Raw genomic sequence first — 22,702 nt, 5'->3', positions numbered from 1 at the left:
TGTGAATATATATGAGGAACGCTGAAGCGTATCAGGACTTAACAACAGAGCAGATCCTCTGCATTTTACAAACTAATTTGGGGTAGCTTTTGCTGCAACTTGCTTGCAGTAGTTTATGTGAGATGTTGTTTTTCAGAATATATTAATGCATTAGGTGAGTTGATTTGCTTAAGGACATAACAGCATTGAAAAATGATTTGCCATTTTGGTTTTGCTGATTTGACAAATGACTCATGTAAATCAGTCACAAACAGAAACACTTTATCTGTGTAAGAACAGCATTTTTTGAAAACATTCTAGCTTATGTGTAAGTACTAAGGCTAAGAGGATGAGAGCAGCAGGCTGCTTTCTGTTGATGAAGATGCACAGGATGGATTTAAATCATTTGATGTTCTGTTACCTCATTTGGGACTGCTTTCATAAGTCTGAGAAACTTTTGTGTTCAGGTAAAACAGGATTTGCATTAGAAGCCAAGGGTTTTTCCATGTAACAGTCAATTTTAGTAGTCTCCCAAAATCTATTGGATGCCTAGGTATTTTTGTCTTCCAGAAGTAGGGAGTGTACTAACTCTACCTGGAAGAGCAGCTAATCTAATGTGAGGATTTTGAACATGACATGTTCAAAACATGACATGCCTTTTTCCAAGGGCGTGTAGTGATAGGACAAGGGGCAATGGCTTTAAACTGAAAGAGGGGAGATTTAGATTAGATATAAGGAAGAAATTTTTCACTCAGAGAGTGATGAGGCACTGGAACAGGTTGCCCAGAGAAGTTGTGGCTGCCCCATCCCTGGAAGTGTTCAAGGCCAGGTTGGATGAGGCCTTGGGCAACCTGGTGTAGTGGAGGGTGTCCCTGCCCATGGCAGGGGGGTTGGAACTGGATGTTCTTTGAGGTCCCTCCCAACCCAAACCATTCTATGATATCCACAGACCTCTGACCTTTTAGGAGATGTGTGAAACAAAACAGCAAAAGAAGAAGCAACTCTCAGATTTTCTGTGGGAGGATTTCTGCACCAGGTGGTAAAACTGTAAGGGCTTTCACGAAGTGAAGAAAGTTGAAGGTTATTGCTCTAGTATGTCTTTAGAAACTGCCTTTTAGATTTTCACTGTTGAAAAATAGGCACTTAAATAAGAGTACTGAGTGGTTTGGAAGCTCAGCAAAATACTGACAGAGTGCACGTTTCTGTTTAGTATGTCTGGACCAAACAGCTCTTCGGAATGGTCTATAGAAGGTCGCCGGCTGGTGCCGCTGATGCCACGGCTCGTTCCTCAGACAGCTTTTACTGTTACCGCTAACGCCGTCGCCAACGCAGCCGTTCAGCACAACGCATCCCTTCCAGTTCCTGCAGAAACTGGAAACAAAGAAGGTGAGAGGGAGCCAGGGTTCTGCTGCAGTCCGTGGGAATATAAAAATAACGTCACGGTAGAAATCGTTGTGTTAGATTCGAAGTGTTAGATTATTTTGTAAAACTGAGTCATTCTTATCGCACAGCGTTCGTAGAAATATGAAAAAAAACTTTTTTTTTGTTGTTTTAAAAGATGCCTTTGCAGTGTCTGCAGCGTAAATCTGACAGCTTTGTGTTAGTGAGCACACTAGCAACTGAAATCAGAAAATCCCAGATTGCCAGGAAATGAGGAGGAAATTCACTGGTTAACTTGTCAAGTTCTGTAAACTATAAAAACTTGGACCAATGGCTTAGGATTTATGTAAAATTCTGTAAGTGACGAAAGATGTTTCAGAATGCTTTATTTTAAAAATATAAGTAGGTTTTGGGGAAAGTCAAGAAAATTTTGTTTGTTGTTTTGTTTTTTCCCCACTTCAGATTAAACTGCCAAGTTACCAAGTTGAAAGATTGCTTTCTGCTTTCCCTGTAGCTTTTAAATAGTGCTGGTACACATTCCATCTAGCTTTACTGAACAGACTCAAATTATGCTTCATGCAACTGGAGAATGTGTAATGCTTCTTGAAACAGGCTGGTTTATTCTGGTTTTGTGAGAAATACTGGATCATTGTGCCATCACTTATAAGCCACAGTTTAAAAAAAGCTGATTAGCAGAATCAGTTGTTTGTTACTGAAGGAGTATTTTAGTTTCCTCAAGTGATGTGCTGTTGAGGAGAGACACTATTTTCTGTCAGTTACCAGTGTAGACACGGTCGTTTTCAGAAAAGCAAAAAGGTCAAAATACTGAGTTAGTGCTAAAATGAAAAATAACAAATTGTAAAGTAAAACATTAGGTTAATAGAAGCCAAAAAAATCTAGAATCAGCAGCACAGATTTCTGGGGGCGGGAGGAGGGGAGGTTAGATTTCGGTGTTGTCTTTGAAGGACATTAATTCCATGGCTGTGCTTAGGTGAAACTGGGGAGTAGCCAACAGTAACAGGATTGCAGAGGCAAAGATGTGGATAATGACCCAATAAGTCTTTGGCTTCCATTTCAATTGTTAAAATAGTGATAGAATACCATGGGATTCTGCACTTCAGTTATATGGAAGGTGTCTTTTCTCCTCTTCAGTGGTGGTTTGCTATTCCTACACAAGTACCACTTCAACCCCAACATCTACCCCTGTTCCAAGTGGCAGTGTAGCAACAGTGAAGTCCCCCAGACCCGCCAGTCCAGCCTCCAGTGTAGTCGTCTTGCCAAGTGGAAGTACTGTTTACGTCAAAAGTAAGTGATACTAGCAACTGATTAACAAAAGGGAAAGAAAGGGACAGTCTTGTGGCTGAAGCATGGACTGAGTTCAGCACTCTGACCTTGGGCAAGTCATTTAATGCCTTTATGCCTTCGTTGAGTCTAAAGAATGAATTTATTGCTTCCCTTTTTCAAAGGAATTGCGTTCAGGATAAATCCACTCGCTGTAAAATGCTTCAGGGAGCAGTAATGGCAAGGACAACAAGAGTGAAAAGTATTTTGAAAATAAAATGTAGGAATTGATGTATGTCAGTGAATTTCTAATCCAGCTTGTGCAGAAGTTGTCTTTAAGGTGGCTCTGCTGGTTGCTTGGGCAGTGGACTTCCTTCTGCTTAAATAATGCATAGTAGTCATTGAATTGGGTTAGAAAAGGTCCTTCCTTTCCACTTTCACAGTTGACCTCACCTTTTTTAGAATACAGCAATTTGGTAAGCATTTATTTGCTTACATTAACTATGTCTGGCTGTTTTGTGATTTATTTGGAAGCGAGTCTTAGGGAGGCTTGCATTCCTGGGCAGCTGAAACCTCCAGATGAAATCCCACCAGATACCCATCTTTACATATTTAAATTTGTAAATCCAGCACGTAACATGTAGAAACAGTCTTTTTCCTTTTCTCTCCCCTTCCTGCTTCTTTCTTTGGCTAAGAAATCAGCTGGTTCTAAAAGCAGAATATGTCCTCATACATATGCTCAGCTCATCAAAGGTAGTTTTAATTAGATAATAATTAAAAGCATTCCCTTCTGGCCTTATTTGGTGCCAATCAAAATGCAGGTGACAAATGAAGATTAATAGTGGGGTTGACAAGTGCCTTTTTTATGCTTGCTGAGGATACCTCTAATATTTTAAAAATTATTTTCATCTTTATGCTCTATGTGCACGTTTGTATAGGCTTCTAGCTAGTCAGAAATGTCACATTGTACATAAATATGATGTTACCTGCAAACCACCATCTTTGATGGTTATATCAACCCGTGGAACCCATTACATTAAGATTTTTCATTTTTCTGACTTAATGCACTAATCACTCAGCTTTAGTTTAAAGATTTCAGGGGAAAATGTTCTTAACCTCTTCAAAATTTAATTCAGACCTCAGTTGAATTATTACATGTTAATGAGTATAAAACCAGTCTAGACACACGAGAGAGGGATGAGAGGTTCTCGTTTTTATTCCGTCCATCCCTAGATTTCATTTTTTCTCCACTTTGTGTGCTTCATTTTGTTCCTTTTTTTTTTTTTTAAAGGAATCTCAGGTCTTTCAGAACGTGTCGTATCAGTCACGTTAGTTTTAACAAACGTGCTGAAGAGCAAACTCAGTGGCCTGAGTTACAGTCCTGACTTTGCTGCTGATCTGTTGTGTGACCTCATCCCAGTCACAGTCTGATTGAGCCATTAACCTCTCCGTGCCTCTGCTTCCTTGCTTGTCAAGTGTGAGTTACAGTCAAACTGCATTACCTTTTGGCTCAGTGCTCATGGAAAACCTTGTGCAAATGCAGGTTCTAACGTGGAATTATAGGAATAGCATTCTCACAGAACCCCAGCAGTGAAAACAGGAGATTGAATGAGCTGTACTTCACATAAAATAATGTTCTGCTGGTTTAATCTTACTTTCTTACTTCTGTGTTGTTGTTTTTTTTTTAAATTATTTTTGTGGGTGAGGACGACAAACAGCTTTCTCGTCAGTATTTTTTGGTGACCCACCAAAATAACAGCTGTGTCCTAACATCCTAGCTGCATGTGGATTTTCGATTCGAATGGATTCTGAAATTCCTGCACGTTTTCAATGTGATCAGTGACCTCACAGTTACACGTTTACGTAGTCACTCGCAGTAATACTTAAAAGCCTGTTCATAATAGACCTCGAAGTCGTGTAACCAAATCTCTTCTTTACAGATGGAGATGACCATTAGGCTTAGTCAGCACCATAAAGTAAATTCTTGATTGGAGCTTTGAAATCCAGACTGGTAGAGCCAGACTTCATCTGTACTGCTACAGCCAGCTAAAATGATTTTTTTGGAGTTCAAAGTGAGCTTGAAATAGAGCCTTTGCTTCTCTTCTCTAGTTCAGTTTCCCATCTTTGTGTGGATAGAGCTGTCAGCCTTCGGAAGTACCTGCAAATGAGCTGGTGCTTACACTAGGAGAGAATCCCATTTTCCCTAAATCGCGTGCTGTGCTACTGGGCGCTGTCTTGTCCATGTTAATTCCTGCATCTTCACTTTTCAAATGCCAGAATATTCAGTTATTTTAATTAGAGATTGGCCATAATTAGATCTTGACCCTAATTAGGGGTGGACTGCCAACCAAGTTTGCTTGGGTTACCAGTAAGACTGCTTTTTACTGTGACGGCGTTTTTTGTCCGTAAGTCCCAGGCGTACAGAATAACATCTTCAGTCTTGTTCTGTATAAGGGGATTGTGTATTTTCTGCATATCTCTGTTTTTTAATTGTTTAACACTGGCTAATTTGGTAAACATAAATGCTACCCAATAGCTGTAAGAGATTTGCAAAGTAATTAAACTCTGACTTTCTGTAACATACACCAATTTATGAACCTTTTACCTACTTAGGAGAGGTTCATATGGATTTAAGATACATCGATCTTGCTGCAGAAAGAGTTATAGATTGCTCAGCTGAATATTGTGCAACAGGCTTTTCATTCTACCTGTGCAGTAGATGATTATGAGGAAGAACAAACTCCTTGGAGGCCGGACTTCTGTTGTTTTTCAGGATTGTGTTAGGTGCTGGTTTATATCTGTGGCACAAAATGCACCAAACAAGGCAGAAGCTGATAAAGTGAGGTTTGACCTTCATAGTTAATGTCATTAAAAAAAAAGGATCTCAAGATGCTGCATTGAGGTGAAAGGGAGAAAGGTGCTGTAGTGATAAGCATGGCATGAAACTAGGTGCAAAGGTTGAAATCAGAGAAGGCTACAGGAGGATAAACTTCAGTAGCCCAGTTCCTGTGAAGAAAACCAGCAACAGCAGCAGTGTGGTGTAGAGTTCCAAACTGAAATGTGCATGACGTCATCCCAGACCTCTTCTGTGTACTGTCTCATTAGTCAAACTTCTGGAGACAGAATGAAAACCCCATACTGGTTTTTGTGTTTAAACTGAACAAAGTAATCCAGTAACTGAGTAGCTTGGGTTTTTTGGGGTTTTTTTTTCTTTGCTTTGTGACACTTTAAGTGTGGTCTGTATCGAGGACTAAGACCATCCGTGGTGCGATACAGGTTAGTTGTGGCCATAAGAAATGGTTTGTCCTCTGTTCCTTTTTCTCTTATTTGGAAGTGAGTATAAAACTTGTCAAGTCTGAAGTGTTTTAGAAAGCACTGGGCGCTGCAAATGGGGAAAACTTAATTTAGAAAAAGTGCTTCTTTTCCAGGCGTCAGCTGCTCAGATGATGATGAAAAGCCCCGCAAGAGACGGCGAACAAATTCTTCCAGTTCTTCCCCTGTTCTCCTGAAAGAAGTCCCGAAGGCAGTGACTCCTGTCACCAAAACCATCACGGTGCCTGTAAGTGGCAGCCCCAAGATGAGTAATATCATGCAGAGCATTGCCAACTCCTTACCACCCCACATGTCGCCTGTGAAAATAACCTTCACTAAGCCCTCCACACAGACAACAAACACGACAACACAGAAGGTACGTGGGGGAGGCTGCCAAATGTTACTTTATTCTGGCTGCATCAATGAATACGATGTGATGTTTGACTCTTCCTTTCTGTGAACTGTCTAGCTGTGTTTTTTTTTTTTAAGGATTGCGCTTGGGATCAGGTAATCCCTCTTTAAAACGAACAAAGAGAAAACCAAACTCTTGTATGAATTTAGTTCACCTGTGTGTGAAAGGACCTGGATTGACAGCCGTGGAGACTGAAGCCCTCTTTTTATCCACAGAACAGGTACAGCACAGGCAGCGGGAGTGCAAGCTTCCCCCAGACTGCCCCACCAATGTGCCTCAACCCTGACCTGAAGGGACCACTTCTAGGGATGAGAGGGGATTCAGTCTCCATGCTCATTCAATTCTTGGCCTCTCTGGTGAGACTGCCAACAAGGTTGCCAGTTAGTACCATTTGTGGTGTTGGGTTTTGTGATATGGACACTAGTCCACTGAGAACTGGATCACATAGGCCACTGAACAGCCTTCAGATGGTAACAACTGTTGGTCAAAGGTAATCTTTCTTATTTCTATTTTCCTTATTTATAATTATTCTTTGCAGTAGTACTTCCAGGAGAGGTGGCATGGGCTTTCCCTTGCCAAGCCTTTTGCATAGAGATTAGTTTTTTTGGGTCTATAAAGCTGATTCTTGGAGCTGATCAAAGACTGGGGGGCTTTATTTTCCTTTCAGTCCTAGTGTGCCATTTCTCATTCGACATTAACAGTGGTCAAAATCGTTTGCATTATTTCAGCTGAGTGTGCCCAGCTTTCACCAGAATGCAGTGTGTGGAAAAGGCCTTCCGTGTTGAAATTTTGTGTTGGACTCAGATTTTTTTTACATGCCTGGTCTATGGCATGACTATTTTCCCATGCTTTAGGAAGCGTTTCGGATGTGTCTACTTTTTTGTTCTTAAGATTTAAAAAAAGATTAATGGCTCAGACCAAGTTCATTCGTGGTACAGTTATTAATTAAGGCAGACTTGGGTGGGAGGTGGTCTGTGGAATTAATTTGGCCTTGATACTGACAGACTTGATGGTAGGCTGGCCACTAACAAGCATTTTTTTCCGACTGTGAGTTTGGCAATTGAGCTCAGACCTTCACAGAGTAGTTGTTTTATTAGTTGTCTTAATTGTTTTATGACTCTATTTGGATGAACAGAGTTCCCATGTCCCGATTTTTAGAAACTTTAAAACCAGGGAAGATTAACTGAAGTAATGCACAATAAAGAAGTTGCTTTCTGGCCTTTTCCCGTTTCAGAGCTCTTTGATGCTTTCATTTGATTCACTGTTCTTTAACAGTGTCCTTAATCGAATTTCATCTCTGAATACGTGTATAGAAATTCATGAGCGAGCATAAAACATCAAATAAAATGTCCTGCATTCAATGCAGCAAATCCACAGCCAGGACAGAGCTTAACCTCCCCATCCTGTTGCTCTTGTTAGGCTCATCTGTTGTACAGGAAGATTTAATTTTTTTTTTTCCTTAAACATTTGTAGTGTTGTATTAAGTATGAGTGTTATATATCGTGGTCGAGGCATCTCCAAAAGGAAGAGAATGGACTGTTGATAGGGTCTCTTCTGCAGTTGTGCTTCTGCTTGTTCTGACATGGAAGTTTTAGGGTTTGCTTTGCTTAGTATTATCTAACTCTTACTGATCTGCAATGATAGGAAAATCATTGCTGGTTTCTTTAGGGAGCCATAGCAGCATTTGTGTCTGAACTTGTCACACTGCCCTCTTTTGTTTGAATTAGATATGCCAAAATATCTAATTTTATATCTATTTAATATCTATTTTACTGGATCATTTTGGGTGGGAGAGATCCCTTGTAGTAGATTTAAATGAAATGTCAGACTTGCTACACTCAAATTGAAAATATGCTTTTTTAAACAAGTGCTGTTGGATATGAGTGAAGTGTTGGAAACGAATGAAACTCTTCGTTTCTGCATGCCAGCTTTCTGAATTGTTTTGACATCTTAGCAGGTTGGAGGAAGATTTGTCGTAACAACTAATAATGTCACAGCTCCAATTTCTGGTTTCTCTTGTAATAAAGTCCTCTGTCTAGGGCACAGAAGGAATCTAGCTAGTGATGCTGCTGGCAGTTAAAGCCTTTATTTCTTCAGGGACTAGGTTTTGATGTCTCTCAAAATAGGGCTGACAGAGCTAATTTCACTGTACGCTAGAAATTAGTTTTTACCATAACAAAATCAACAACAACAAAAAAAGCAACTTGCCCTTTTTTTTTTTTAAATCAGGCAGTCTTTCCGCTGTAAAAGATGTGATGTAGTTTTAGTACCAACGATGAGGTTATTGTGATCATTTCAACATATATGAGAAAATAGTGTCTCAAAAATACAATTGTTGTGATTTGAGCTTTAATACTTTTAAATTTTTACCCAGAAATTCTCTTTTCTGAGTATACTTCATACATGAAGATCACTAAACTTTGTTCTGCTCTGTTAATTTTGAAAGAAGAAATAGAATAGAAAGACCCAAACCTACTCAGTCACAGGACAGCAATCTTTTTTGAACTATAATGCTTTAGAAGGTTAAATGCATGGTTAAATAAAGTGTTATTCAGAGGTAATCTTGGATTGATAGTTTTGTCTCTGTCTTTGGATGAAGAAAAACAGTGTTGAGGAGTTGTGATTATTCCCAGATTCATCCTACATATTTCTACTTACTTAGTTGAGGCGCTGAACTTGCCGTGTTGCGCCGTGGATTATACAGGAAGCTTTAATACAAATAATCTGCCTTTTTTAACTGCAAGTTGTCCTTTGATTGTGTTCCTGAATTAGTTATCCTAGGTGGCATGGAGCTGGCCCTAAAACTCAAGAACTTGGGAAGTCTTTCTAGTGTTAACTGACCATTTAAGAAACAGGATAAAACTCCAGAGGCACATCTTGAGATCTTTTCACCTGCAAACCTCGTACTAGAATCAAGCTGTGTCATGTTCAGCTTGTTTGCATGGTCATAGCCCAGGAGCAATTTCAGAAGGGTGTTCTGGTGAAATCAGGGTGAGGCAGAGAAAACGTTCTCCCTTGAGGATGCAATAAAGTGGTAGAGCAGCAGATGTGGAAACCTTGTCCTTCAGGCATGAGTCAGTTGTGGTCAACCTGCTGTAGCTTGTGGTGGTAGTAAGGTTTTGATTTTCCTCAGATCAAGGTATTATAGGCATAGCTAAGTAGTGGGGACCATAAAACTAAGCACTGGGGGGAAAGGAGAGGCAGAGGCAGCCAGGGTGGTGAAATTTACTGCTTTTATTCCATCCATGTGGTTATCTCTTTTTTTTAAAAAAAAAAAAAAACAAACCCACAAACCAACAACCAAACAAAAAAAACCACCCACAAATTAAAAACTCTTAATCTCTTACTACTTCATCTGTCACTTAAGTCTATTTCTGGTGCCATTATCACGTTACTTCTTTTCTGTCAGGCAAGATTTCAGTAGTCCTTGAGTAGTAGTGTGAGACTTTTGGTTTGAGCTAACCTATGTTTTCTTTATTCCTTCTGTACCTTTTTTTCTGTCTGCTTTTGTTACATCAAATCATTAATAATTTTTAACTTCCAAGGTTTTTAATTAATTTTTATTAGGAAAATTGCATTATTAAAACAGTTTCTCAGTGTTCTTGCATGGCAGACTGAAAATGTGTTGTATTTCTGTGCTGTATGTTTCTATTTTAACTGTGTGTTTGTAAGTACAAAGGAGGTACCTATAAGCAGAATTAAAAGGAGTTTCTTCACTTAAATGGTCCCCATATTCATTACTTAAGAAATGCTGTTTTCTAGGTCAGTTGCATAAGAACAGACCTCTTCCAATGTAATAATGAGTTCTGTGTTTTTCTATGGCAAATCAGATTCATATTGTTGTAACTTGCACTAGGGATGGTGTTTATTCTCTTTAGGCAAATGGTTTTCAAACAGATAAGGAAGAATTCCTTGTTATCGAGAGCACTAATTAAAGCAGAAATTACTTTAAACCTAAACCAGATTTTTTTTAATGATGAACTATTGATTGTTTACAGCTTTGTGGATCAAAAATATTTTCCATTATTGACTCAGCAACTGCTTGTTAATTGTTAAAGAGGGGAAAAAAAAAAATCATCTGTTCTCTCATTGCCATTTCTTGATGTATGTGCAAAGTTTGGGAAAATGGTGTTTAAAACTTGCTTGAAATCTCTTCAGTTCCATTTAAAACGGGCTTCAGGCTTCTTGGCCCAGTTTAACAAAGCCAAGCGGTTCATTCTTATCTATTTGCCTTCAGACATGAGATAGTTCTACTTTAATTAGATAGTGATTGTTTTCCTCAAACAAAAAAACAAACGACCTTCTATCTTTAGAAGAACTCTTAGATATATCTTTAGAACATTTCCTTAAATGTTTATCACTGCTTCTTCAAACTAATTGAGATTTTTTGTTGCCAGCAAATCTGAAAATGACACTCTTAAAAGGTCTTAGTAAACATGGATCCCTAAAACTAAATACACGTAGACGGATGCATTACTGAAACTTTATGCTTTTTAATTAATGCGAAGAACAAATGAATTTCTGATTGTTCTTTCTCTTCTTTCAGGTGATAATAGTAACCACCTCTCCAAGCTCAACTTTTGTACCCAACATCCTTTCCAAGTCCCACAACTATGCAGCAGTTACGAAACTTGTCCCAACGTCAGTCATTGCCTCAACTACTCAAAAGCAACCGGTGGTTATAACTGCTTCCCAGTCCTCTTTGGTCAGTAGCAGCAGCAGCAGCAGTAGCTGTTCCACTCCCTCCTGTACTGCAAATACTATTGCTGTGACTGCTGTAGTATCATCAACACCATCAGTGGTTATGTCAACGGTAGCGCAAGGTATGGCAATAAGATTATATTTATAAAAGCTCTTTCCATGATGGATTGGACTTTTGGTTGGAGACTGGCACAGGGGAGATGCACTTTATGTTTACATATGATGAGTAAAGCACAGGAGTTGTGAAAGAAATCTAGTGAGGAAACTAATCCAAGATGCTTCACAAAAGTTCTTTTTGAACTCTTTCCCTCTTTAATTCAACAATTAAAGTGCAGAACCTCTTTTTAAAGAGAATGTGGTGAGACTAGGTGGCATAGCTTTTTTATTTTGAAAAGATTTTACTTGCAGCGTTAAGACTGAAAAAAAAAAAAGCCTCAAAATGACTGGCTTTAAGAACTCAATCTGATGCATGGAAAATGGATGTTTCCAATATTTGAGGAGGATTGCTCCTCTTAAAGCCTGATTTACAAAAACACGCAAATTTAACGTCAGATAAACACAACCTATGCTTGACATGCCTAGTCTTTAGAATATTTCTTGTGGTAACCAGTCTTGATGACAATTCTGAAAGGTAGAGATGTGTTTACACCTTTTTATCTGTGTATTTTATCAGCATGTCAGTTTCCAAGTCCTTAAAATGTCTTAAAAATGTAGACCTAAGTGGCCCTGGATTAAAATTCCTAGGTTTCTGATTCCAGCTGTGTATGCCAGCTTGACTGATTCAGCTCTGCAGCCACTGGCTAACATTTAGAAGGGAAGCTGTGGGTGAAAGAAGGGACCTCAGTGAGCAGCACTTGAAAATACTGTGCCTGACAATGACAAATTTCACTTGGCAATTCTTCCTGGTCCATACTTTCCATTCTTGTTCCAGTCCACAAAAAACTGGGCAACCAAATCAAGGCTGAGGAGGTATTTTGCCTTCCATATTCAGGTCCAGAAGATACTAACCTACAGAGCACAAGGACTTACAGCAGAATTTCATATTATTTGGACCATGGATGGATTTTTTGTTGGGTTTGATCCTGGAAAAGGCTACAATTCTAAAATATATTAGATGGAATATCTCTCTAACAGTTCTTTTTTCGAGACTATCGGTGTTACTGCAGAAGATGCTGGTGAAAGGTTTTGTGACATAAGTTGGTAATCACTGCAAATGTGAAGAAAGTTAAGTTAATGAATGAAAACAGGTGACCAAGGAAATGGAGATGATGTGGTGAGAAAAGGGCTGCTTATTTAGATTGCTAGAATTGTAGTTTATTATGATTTCTGTTATTATCACTGCCCTCTGTAAACGTAGAGACATAAGAGAGGAGATTTTCTTTGTTTTCCGCTGCAGCTGGGGCTTGGTTAAAAGCTGCCTTCATAAGACATGGACGTTGTGTTTGTCTTTTTTGGTGCTTATGAATGTGCAGTTTAGAATGACAGATGAAGCCAAATTTTGCTGGAAATGTTGTGACAACTGTGTGAGAGAATGACAGAAATAACTAAGATTTATTTGGGAACTTTGTCCTTCCACCCTGCTGCACACTTGTTTTAATCACTTTATTATTTGTCAGATAACCTAACCTATCAGCACAAAAAATGTTTGTTCCACAGTTTTCTAAATTACATACCATTATTTCCTTTATTCTTTTAAAATAACATTGCAGTCACTAGCAGATACTCCTTTCTCATGTTGGTGGGTTTGATGTTTGTCATCCTCATATCCTAATTTTGTAGTCATGATTTTCACCATAAATGTTTTGCTGCTTTGAAGCTTAAAGAATCAGGCTTTGAATATATTTGTGAATTATTTGTACTACAAAAGGTGCAGGAGGGTAGGCTGGGATTATGGTCTTCCCATTAGCTGCTGTTCTACTACTACATTGAAAGTCTGTATAAAGCTCCCTTGCCTCTGAAAAGGGCACTTCTGCTGTGTGGGAGCTTTTTTTAGTCATGTATATCTACGCATTTTTCAGTAGTAAAGACAGTTTAAGTGCTAAAGTGTTTAGGAAATGGCAGTACTTCTTTCGTGTTGCACTGTTCAATCTTAAACCATTTACTCTTTCACAGGTGTGTCTACATCAGCGATTAAAGTTGCCTCTACTAGACTACCTTCCCCAAAAGGTTTGGTTGGGAATCCAACTCAGATCTTAGCACAGTTTCCCAAACAACATCAGCAGTCCCCCAAACAGCAGCTGCACCAAATACAACAGGCCCAACAACAGCAGCAGCAGCAACAACAACAACAGCAGCAGCAGCAACAGCAGCAACAACAGCAGCAGCAACAGCTGGTGCAGTCTTCTGTAGCTCAACAGCAGCCACAGCAGTCTCAGTTGCCACCTGGCATCAAGCCCACCATTCAGATCAAACAGGAATCAGGTAGCTGGAGTTAATCTTGGGTCATATTGCTGATCGGTGAGGTCTAAGCACAACTCGAGAAAGTAGGGCAGAATCCTGTCCCAAAATACCCATGGGGAACTATGGGTTCCTGAGTTCAAACCCTGAGTTCAGGATTTGGCGTTAAATCTGGACATAAGTAGGTAGTGAAGGATGTCTTAATGTTTTCAGCTAACAATAATTGAAGAATTTGGTTCTGTCACTCTTCCTGCTCTGGCAGGGCGATTGGACTAGATGATCCTTTGAGGTCCCTTCCAATCCCTGACATTCTGTGATTCTTGTTTGGTTCAGGTACACAGACCATGCATTAGGAATAAATGTTTTGTCTTTAGAGATTGAAAGGTATGTAAATATCTTCAAAAGTAACGTGATTGAAAACCTGGAAGACACCCAATTTTCTGAAGATCCAAGAGCTGTTCAGCTGTGTCAACTGGAAAAAGAATTTTATCCATGTTTTAATTCTTTTCTTGGGTCCAGAAATCAAAATCTACTTTTGAGGTACATGTTAAAACAAGTACAATTAGATCTGAGACTTGAAGTTGGACTGGATTCTTTTTGTAACGTTGATTCGTTCAGTTGACTTTGGGCAAGTCATGTAATATTTCTGTTGGCTCTACTCTGCTGTGGAATACAGTTCTTCTCCCCGTAAGATGTAGTAAGAAGTGATGTTTGCAAAGTTATCCAGTTTCTAAAGGAAGAAGTGCTATAAAAGTGCAAAGTATTTTTATGTCTATATTTTCTGTTAATCGTGTCAGTGAAATTAGTATTTTATATTCATACTATTTAGATCGAAGAATTAAAATAGAGCATAGAATGAAAAAATAAACAGCCCTACTCCTGTCCTTTGATAAACTTCCTTTTGGATTACAGGCCCATTGCCTGAGAGAAAATATGCACTGATGAAGGCAGAGGCCTTCATCCTCCAGTCATGTATTTGATCCATAAGACCTTCACTCCTTACCTTCCACCATGGGTTTAGGCTCAGTGTTCTTTTTGGTTAAAGTTTCTTTGGAATCACTGATACCTGTTCTTTCTGGAAGATGTGAATCAATTTTCACAAAGGCTTGCTTTTTATCCAGTTTTGTGTCTGGATGATGCAAAGGCTTCAATTTCCCTGTCCTACTTTATTTAAGTTGGGAGCTTACTTGCTCTGTGCTGCTTTTATAGTAAACATAGAAAGAAGAAAACATCTCTGGAGGATGTTTCATGTCCCAAGTGGACAAAATTGTTCACCTAGAAGTATTTGTGTACAAATATAAGTCCTTACGTGTAGATGGGATTAATTCAGGCACTTGACCAACACAGTGAAGTATGTTTACCTTGTCGTGGCACAGCATGTAAGATGCAAGTGTCCTGGATGTACTTTTGAGCAGGTGACATGACTGTCCTGGTTTGCAACTGGGAAGTGAATCTCGCAGAGGTCCCATTCCATTACACAAGTCGAGAACGAGGGAGCAGAATCCTTGCTACCCTAGGGTGTCCTCAGCCTTTGTTCTTGCTGATTATACTCAGAGCTGATTTTCAGCTGAATTCCTTTGTGACTTCAGGATAACCAAAAAATCAAGAGGAGAGAAAGCAGTTTATGTAAAGCCACCTTCCCTAGATAGCTTCCTGACACCCACTAATACTCTTTGTGCAGAAAGCTTTTTTTTAATTCATTGAGAGGATTGAAATTCAGCTAGTCTAATTAAGACATATCAGAATTTACAGACTAAACTGAGGAAGAACTATTTCACTTTTAGGTGGTCCATGGTATATGAACCAATTTGGTATTGGTTGTAACCTGTTAGTTCCTGGGAAACGTTTAATTTTTTGAATAACGGACCAGAAAAGGTTAAAAATCACTACAACAAACCAATGATGGAATGGAATCCCATGCCTCAGTGGGAGTGGCTGGGAATTGAAACAGGCACATGAAAGGCAAAGATGATGACTGTCTTGTTAATTTGCAAAACAAACAAAAAAAAGGCAAAAAAAAACCCAAACAATTCAAACAAAAAAAAAAATATTTTCAGGATCAGGAATACATGGGCTCAGAATAGAAGCCTTGTGAGGCTACTTGCTCACTAGGGCTTGGTCTGAGAAAGCATTTCACAAAGTAACTTTTCGTGCCTGTATTTTAACAGTGACCTTTCTCCTTTCCTAGGTGTTAAAATAATCACTCAACAGGTGCAGCCCAGTAAAATCCTTCCCAAACCAGTTACAGCGACCTTGCCCAGCAGTAGCAATTCACCTATTATGGTGGTTAGCAGTAATGGGACTATCATGACAACTAAACTGGTCACTACTCCCACTGGTAAGTTATGGCTCTGAGAAGGGAAGGGAGGGTAAACCCAGACATGCAGGTGATCGATCACACATGGTTTATCAGGGTGAAAAAAAGCACATTCACAACCCTCTTAATCTTTATTCTGGATTAGGATTTTTGCACTGAGTGCTCTCTTACTCCTCTTAGAACCTTTTTTGAATTGGCACACAAACACATGATCCTTCCTTCCCCACTGGGTTTATTCTTGCAGTTTATACTGATACTTTGCACTTCTGTAGCACCTTATGTTAGATGATTTACATTAATTTAACTCTTTAGGGACCTCAAGCATGTTGGTCATATTCCTATTTGATATCTATGGACTTTAAAAGACAGATGACTTGCTCATAGTCTTGCAGTGAATTTATAAAAAATTTATAAAAATTCCATAAAAAGGAATTTTAAACTCCCAGTGTTTTTCTGGGGGATCTAATTGTATTTGGTTTTTTTCTTGTCGATTAAAGATCAGAAGCAGGGCAGACTGTTCAGATTGTAAACTTGGATGAGGAAAACTTGAAACTTGAAAAGCAGCTTTATCCTGTTTTTCAGAAAACTCTAATGAACTTACTTCCTAAACTTTTAACACAGATTGGGAATATTAGCATAAAATAATGGTTAATATTTTTTTTTAACTTTTTAATTACTTCACAAAAACATTCACAAGTACACGAAAAAAAATTTAGCAGTTTTGCAGTTAGTTTAGTGCTCTCTTGGATTTGAACACATGGCTTTCTCATTACAACAAACTGGTTTGCTCTGTGATCTTTAGTAATTAAGGTCTGTAGTGCCCTATCTGCAGCAGTACAAGCGGAACGGGATATTATTATTTTTTGAGCAAGTTTCTTTTGTTCTGTTTCCGTTCTGAGAAGGAGTAGGTCTGAAAAAAAACTACATTTATACCATGTCAGGAGGTTTCTTTTGTACTGCTAAATGCTAAAAATCCATAAAATTGCATTATCATTGTAAGTAATATTTTTCTCTTGGTGTGATATTTAGACCAGTCATTGGTGCTGGTCTTTTTAAACAATTTGTCATGTAGGAAAAGCGAGATTATTGATGCCTTTCAAGAGAGGAAGGGAGCAGTTCTGGTAGTGTCATCAGATGCCTGACTCTTGGGCATCTAAGGGAGCAAGTGGCAAACATACAGGCAGAATCTAAACACCTATTGGAAATTAAAATCTTAGGCACAAGGACGTGAATTAAAATACAGCAGTCATGGAACGTTTGGAAAAATACTTCAGAAGAGTCTTTCGTTAATTTAAAGTTGGTATATACTGGAATGTTGCTCTGTGGGTTTAAAAAGTACTAGGAGAATGTAAAGGGTGGTGTCATAAATTGCAGCGTGGGGTCTCTCTGAATAAAGTCTAATGCTTTTTTGCTAAACTAACTTATTTTTTCACAGATGCTGGTAGAGCATCATGTTCTAACAGTGAACTTTCTTGTTCTCTCTTTGAAACAGGAACTCAAGCAACATATACCCGGCCAACGGTTAGCCCCTCTATAGGGGCTCGGATGGCTGGAACTCCAGGGGCTGCTACCTACGTGAAAACTACCAGTGGGAGCATCATCACCGTAGTACCAAAATCACTGGCTACACTGGGAGGGAAGATTATCAGCAGTAATATTGTTTCTGGTAGGCATATGAATACTTTGATATCAAGGCTTCTTTCAAAAGTGACTTTAGACTTGCTCTGGTTGTTCAAGGCTTTTCTGTGGGTTACATGCTGTAATAATTATTAGGACCTTTATTGGAGGAGAAGTTAATTCAGAAGAAAAATAGCTGAGGATGAAGAAAATAACGGGCAGAAGTTACAGAAGTGTTCTTAAGGATTGCAGTAGTTCTTGTGTTTAAGAAGGAAACATCTAATATGAGGGAAGCCTGCGAGGAAGAGAGAAATGTGGGGGAGGAGAATTACTGTATTGTCCTCTGTTAGAGGGCAGAAAGATCAGAAAACTGTATCATCCCCAGTTTAAAGCATTTTATAATCTGAATGCTGCCCTTTTCTATTCCACTGCATGTCCAAAGAGCCAGAATAAAAATGAACTGTGTGTGTTAAATTCAGCTGTGCGGTCACCACCCTGTCTTGCTCTCCTTTTATCAGTGTCAGCCTGTCTTTCCCGTACCCGGTGTTCTAACTTAAGTTTTTCCTCCCAGCCTCATGCAGACCCTGCTGCTTGTCTTCCTCAGTCTGCTGACCAACCCTGATGCTCTCTACCAGTATAGCTTCTAAACGTAGGGTCTCTTCAGGACCACACTCCCACCAGTCACAACTTCTTGGCATCTGTGTTGGACTTTTAACAGTGCTGATGCAGAGGTCTGCTGCGTTTCCTAACTAGGTGCATATGTACAGCAAGACCTGCTGGGTCTGTTCATCCCGTCTAGTAGTATCTTCATATTACTCAGAGGTCCTGTTGTTGGTGCTTAGCAAAGACCTTAGCACCAGCCAGCTCCTGTCACTGGAAGGTGCTGCACGAACTATCCAGTAAACCCACTCTGGGGTGTAGTCTGGTAGAGGTATGTCAGTTTTTCAGATCCTGATTTCTACACAATGGTATTTAGGGATGATAGGGTAGCTGCTTTGGGATCAGGTAACTTTTTTTTAACCTGTTGTGGGTATGATGAGTTGCTAAGATTTCTATATCTACTAGTGAGTTTGTACACAAATGCAAGTGGTATTCTCTTGAGCACTGGCTATTACAGGGAAACCCTTGGCTGGTCTTGATAAGGATGATAACAGTTGTCCTGAAACAACAAGTTTGGAAAGGGTGTTTGCTGTTGTTGTTGTTTCACAGTGGGGTTTTTTTTGGTGTTTTTTTTGGGGGGGGGATTGTTTTTTTTGTGGTTTCATAGAATCACAGAATGGTTTGGGTTGGAAGGGACCTCAAAGATCATTCACTTCCAACCCCCCTGCCATGGGCAGGGACACCCTCCACTACACCAGGCTGCTCAAAGCCTTATTTAACCTGGCCTTGAACACTTCCAGGGATGGGGCAGCTACAACTTCTCTGGGCAACCTGTGCCAGTGCCTCACCACCCTCAGAGGGAAGAATTTCTTAGATCCCATCGAAATCTCCCGTTTCAGTTTAAAGCCATTGCCCCTTGTCCTGTCACTGCACACCCTTGTCAAAAGTCCCTCTCCAGCTGTCCTGTAGGCCCCCTTTAAGTACTGGAAGGCTGCAATAAGATCACCCTGGAGCCTTCTCTTCTCCAGGCTGAACAGCCCCAACTCTCTCAGCCTGTCTCATCCACCAGCACTCCCAACTCCTTTTCCTCAGGGCTGCTCTCAATCCATTCTCCGCCCAGCCTGTACTTGTGCTTGGGATTGCTCCTACCCACGTGCAGGACCTTGCACTTGGCCTTGTTGAACTTCATTAGTTTGGTTGGTTAGTTTCTTTTTTGCCAAGGAAGCAGTCTTCACATGCCTTTGAAGTCACTAGAATTAAGTAAACCATGATCTTGTCTCAGCATGTCATCCCTTTCCCAGAATTAATGGAATTATTAATCTGAAGTGTGTAGTGAAGTATCTACAGCCATGACTGATGGATGGAAGGTGGCTAGAGGAATCCTTGGCACCTCTGCTGTGACTGAGTGGTACTTTTCTCAAGGAGAAAGTGGAAGATATTGACTAAAAGCTGTCTGAGTAGTTATTGAAATGGTGGTCTGATGACTTTCATGTTGGTGTGTGTACTCTTGTAGATTGTGGAGGTCTCACCAGAATTACCTGTCACTGCAGGTAATTCAAATCCTGATACAGGGAATGGAACTAATTCAGTACTGGAAGAGGAGCAGAAATATCCAACACAGCTCTTCAAAAAAAGAAAAAGAAAAACACCACCATATTTTTAAACTCAACTTTTAAGAACTGATTGTAAAACAATAGCATATTTTTCTTTTTTCCTTTTTATCATTCCACTGCTTGTTGCTTGCAATACAACAGTCCAGTGCCAGAAGGAGCTGGTGTTTCTCTTGACCGGAGATGATTTCGTGGTACATAGATTCTTTTACTGAGATTATCTGTAGAAGAATATTTGTCTGTGCAAATAGGACCCTGAGTTGAGTGTTAGTGGTGTCCTTATCTCCCCTAATTCCAGCCTTTGAAAAGCCAGACGTGTTACCTGGAGAAAGCTGTGTTAGTCTGCTCTGTAATTTGTAAGGAGGGGCTGACTGTCGTAGTATAAAATAAATTACTCTGTCCTGGGCAGGCCTGTTTTTACTGTAGGAAAAAAAATTTGTAGAGTGGGCATCTAATCTTTGTACGTAGAGTTGAGTGACATCAATTCCCATTCCAGATGCTACCCTTTTTTTTATTTGTTTTTTGTGCTGTCAGATTTAAATACAACCATTCCTATATAGCTCACCAGCTTCTACAGTAGAAGGAAATGTACCTGTGATAAACTGCACGTTATTTCTTTTCCCACAAAAATTTAGGAACTACAACCAAAATCACTACAATTCCAATGACATCCAAACCCAACGTGATTGTTGTGCAAAAGACTACTGGAAAAGGAACTACAATTCAAGGGCTTCCAGGCAAAAATGTTGTCACAACGCTGTTGAACGCTGGGGTAAGGATGAGTTTCGAGTCTCAAACCAGTAGCTAAGTGACAGGCTGTGTGGTGGCTGCTGCATTCATTCTGCTCAAGTCCCTCTTGAAAGCAAACTGCATGAGCTCCTTAACAGACACAGCATGCTTTAATGTCAGGGATGTTTGAAAAGCAAGTATGTTTTGCAGGATATTAAAGATGCTTAAACAAGCTGGAAATGTTCTCAGAGTTAAAGGAAAACAACAACTTTAGAGCTTGCCCTTTTTCTGCAGTTCATGGGTTTGTAATCCTGAAGGTATTAAGTAGAAGAAAACGACTAGAATCTTACTGTGTTTGTGCTCTAGTGAGAACCACAGTCCTGTGTTATAAACTTGCATCTCCAGCTGTTGATCCTTTCAATAAAAAAGCAGAAATAAACAGACACTTCACAGTAAGAGTACCACCTTTTCAACTTATGTGGTGTGTAACACTGCAATATCCTGTGCCTGAGTGTTGTATAGTGTTGAATTATTTTTTTTTAGGTGACCTGATGTGTACTAAAAGCAAAATCAAGTTTCAAACTTCAAGTGGGTTTGCCTCTAAGTGCTAGTAAATAAAAATTATGAATGTGCTTTTTGTTCCTAGATAGAACTGGGAGATTTAATGCATTCATCGTGTAATCTTTAAAAGTCTACTTGAGTAGCAGAGCTGAGTAGGGAGGGGTTTTTTAAACCATTCAGGAACTTTTTAGAGATTTTCAACTTCCCTAGTTTTGTACAAAGCTGTATTTTCACACAATTGGAAGTCTCGTGATGTTACGCAGTAGGAACCATCAGAATGTGATGATATTTCTGAAACTAGTATGGTTCTTGAGATTTCCAGCTAGTTGGTAGGAATACTGGGAGAACTGGCAACTAATGTTGTTCCTCATCTGATTTGTTACTGTGCAGAGCTAAAAGAAAGCATGCTCAATGTCTTTGCTCTTCTTAAGCTCTCAGGACTCTAGTCATATGTCAGCACTATTCCGACATCAAATGTTTCCTGTGAATCTGCATTTTTTTAAATAAGTGAACTTTTAGTTTAGCAAAAAAAAAGTCCATACATAACTAATGTCTTGATCATGAGGATGATACAAAGACCTATATTTAAATAATTTCTTGTTAGAATCTCTATTCAAGGTTTTGTAGGTGTCGTGTTAATAGAAGTAAGAGGTTTTTAAAAAACATTTGTGAAGGATTTGAGGGGAATTTCCAACTTCTATGAATTCTTTGAGGCAACTTGAAACAAACTTAGCAGTGTCTTTTAGTTACTCTTTTGTATTCACCCCTTCAGAGTAGCTCAAAAGATAATGGAAAAGGGGGTTTTGGTAGCTTTTCCATTCAAAGCCATAGGGTTTTTCGTTCTTGGTCTTTGAAGGTTTGGGGTTTTGTATCAGATGAGTCTAGTTGCAGCAGCAGCAGGTTGATTTCATGGTACACACACTCGCCTGTAACTGTAATTTTTTAGAGAAGTGGGTCTTTCTGAAGAATTTCACTAAGTTAACCTCTGAACTTTGACTTCTCTACAGGGGGAGAAAACTATTCAGGCAGTGCCAGCAGGAGCAAAACCTGCTATCATCACTGCCACAAGACCCATCACAAAAATGATTGTTACACAGCCAAAAGGAATAGGGTCCACGGTCCAGCCAGCCACCAAAATCATCCCAACTAAAATTGTTTATGGTCAGCAAGGGAAAACGCAGGTACAGTGAGGACCCATTTCTGTCTTGAAATGTACCCCTAAATTTGAATGGGAAGTAAATAATTTTTCACTGTATTACTACATTTGTTGCAGGGTTAATGTATGTCTGTGGGGATTGAGACTCAGGGGTGTGACGAGGTGGCCTTGATTCTAATTTCTCGAGCACAGTGTTTGCATTTGTTAGCTGTTTCTGGAGGCCTAGAGCAAGCCAAAAGGATTTCCTAAGCCTTTTTACGTGCCAAAAGGATTTACTAGGCCCTCTTACATAGCTGAAACTGTCTGGTCATGGCTATAGATGCCTGTTAAAGTCTTCCAGCTAATGGCTAGATCATGAGAAACAAAAGATGCATAGTTTGGACATAGGTCATCTATCAAATCTGAGGTTTTATTGAAGTTATTTTTTGGTTAATGTATGTCCAGGTTGTCCTTGCAACCTTGTGTAGTTGGTGGAGCTGTTTACAGAGAATCTGGCTTATTTCTGGATGCTTTCAGTTTCAGCTTTTCCTCTGGTTGCACTTAGTATTTAAAAGAACTAAACTTTTATCAGGTATAATATTTTGCTTGTCTTGATTGTTCAAGACTGTATTATGGGCTGCGGGAGAGGGGTGCTTGTCCTTATCAGTGCA

At 39.5% G+C, this 22,702-nt stretch overlaps 1 protein-coding gene across 3 annotated transcripts in view; it reads left to right on the top strand.

Moving 5' to 3' along the window:
* EMSY (EMSY transcriptional repressor, BRCA2 interacting) overlaps window positions 1–22,702 on the top strand; it is a 41,284-nt gene that overhangs the window by 6,684 nt on the left and 11,898 nt on the right. For all 3 annotated transcript variants that reach the window (XM_086622254.1, XM_086622269.1, XM_086622261.1), the window contains 9 exons: window positions 1,190–1,365; window positions 2,512–2,664; window positions 6,069–6,328; window positions 10,911–11,187; window positions 13,178–13,486; window positions 15,651–15,800; window positions 17,272–17,445; window positions 20,242–20,378; window positions 21,904–22,077. In XM_086622254.1, the coding sequence (XP_086478380.1) occupies window positions 1,190–1,365; window positions 2,512–2,664; window positions 6,069–6,328; window positions 10,911–11,187; window positions 13,178–13,486; window positions 15,651–15,800; window positions 17,272–17,445; window positions 20,242–20,378; window positions 21,904–22,077 (1,810 nt within the window). The remainder of the gene's footprint in view (window positions 1–1,189; window positions 1,366–2,511; window positions 2,665–6,068; window positions 6,329–10,910; window positions 11,188–13,177; window positions 13,487–15,650; window positions 15,801–17,271; window positions 17,446–20,241; window positions 20,379–21,903; window positions 22,078–22,702) is intronic.

The sequence above is a fragment of the Tauraco erythrolophus genome, chromosome 1 (assembly GCF_009769465.1).
Source record: "Tauraco erythrolophus isolate bTauEry1 chromosome 1, bTauEry1.pri, whole genome shotgun sequence".
Lineage (NCBI taxonomy): Eukaryota > Metazoa > Chordata > Aves > Musophagiformes > Musophagidae > Tauraco > Tauraco erythrolophus.
The sequence above is the reverse complement of the archived record's forward strand: the minus strand, read 5'-3'. Positions and strand labels throughout refer to the sequence as shown.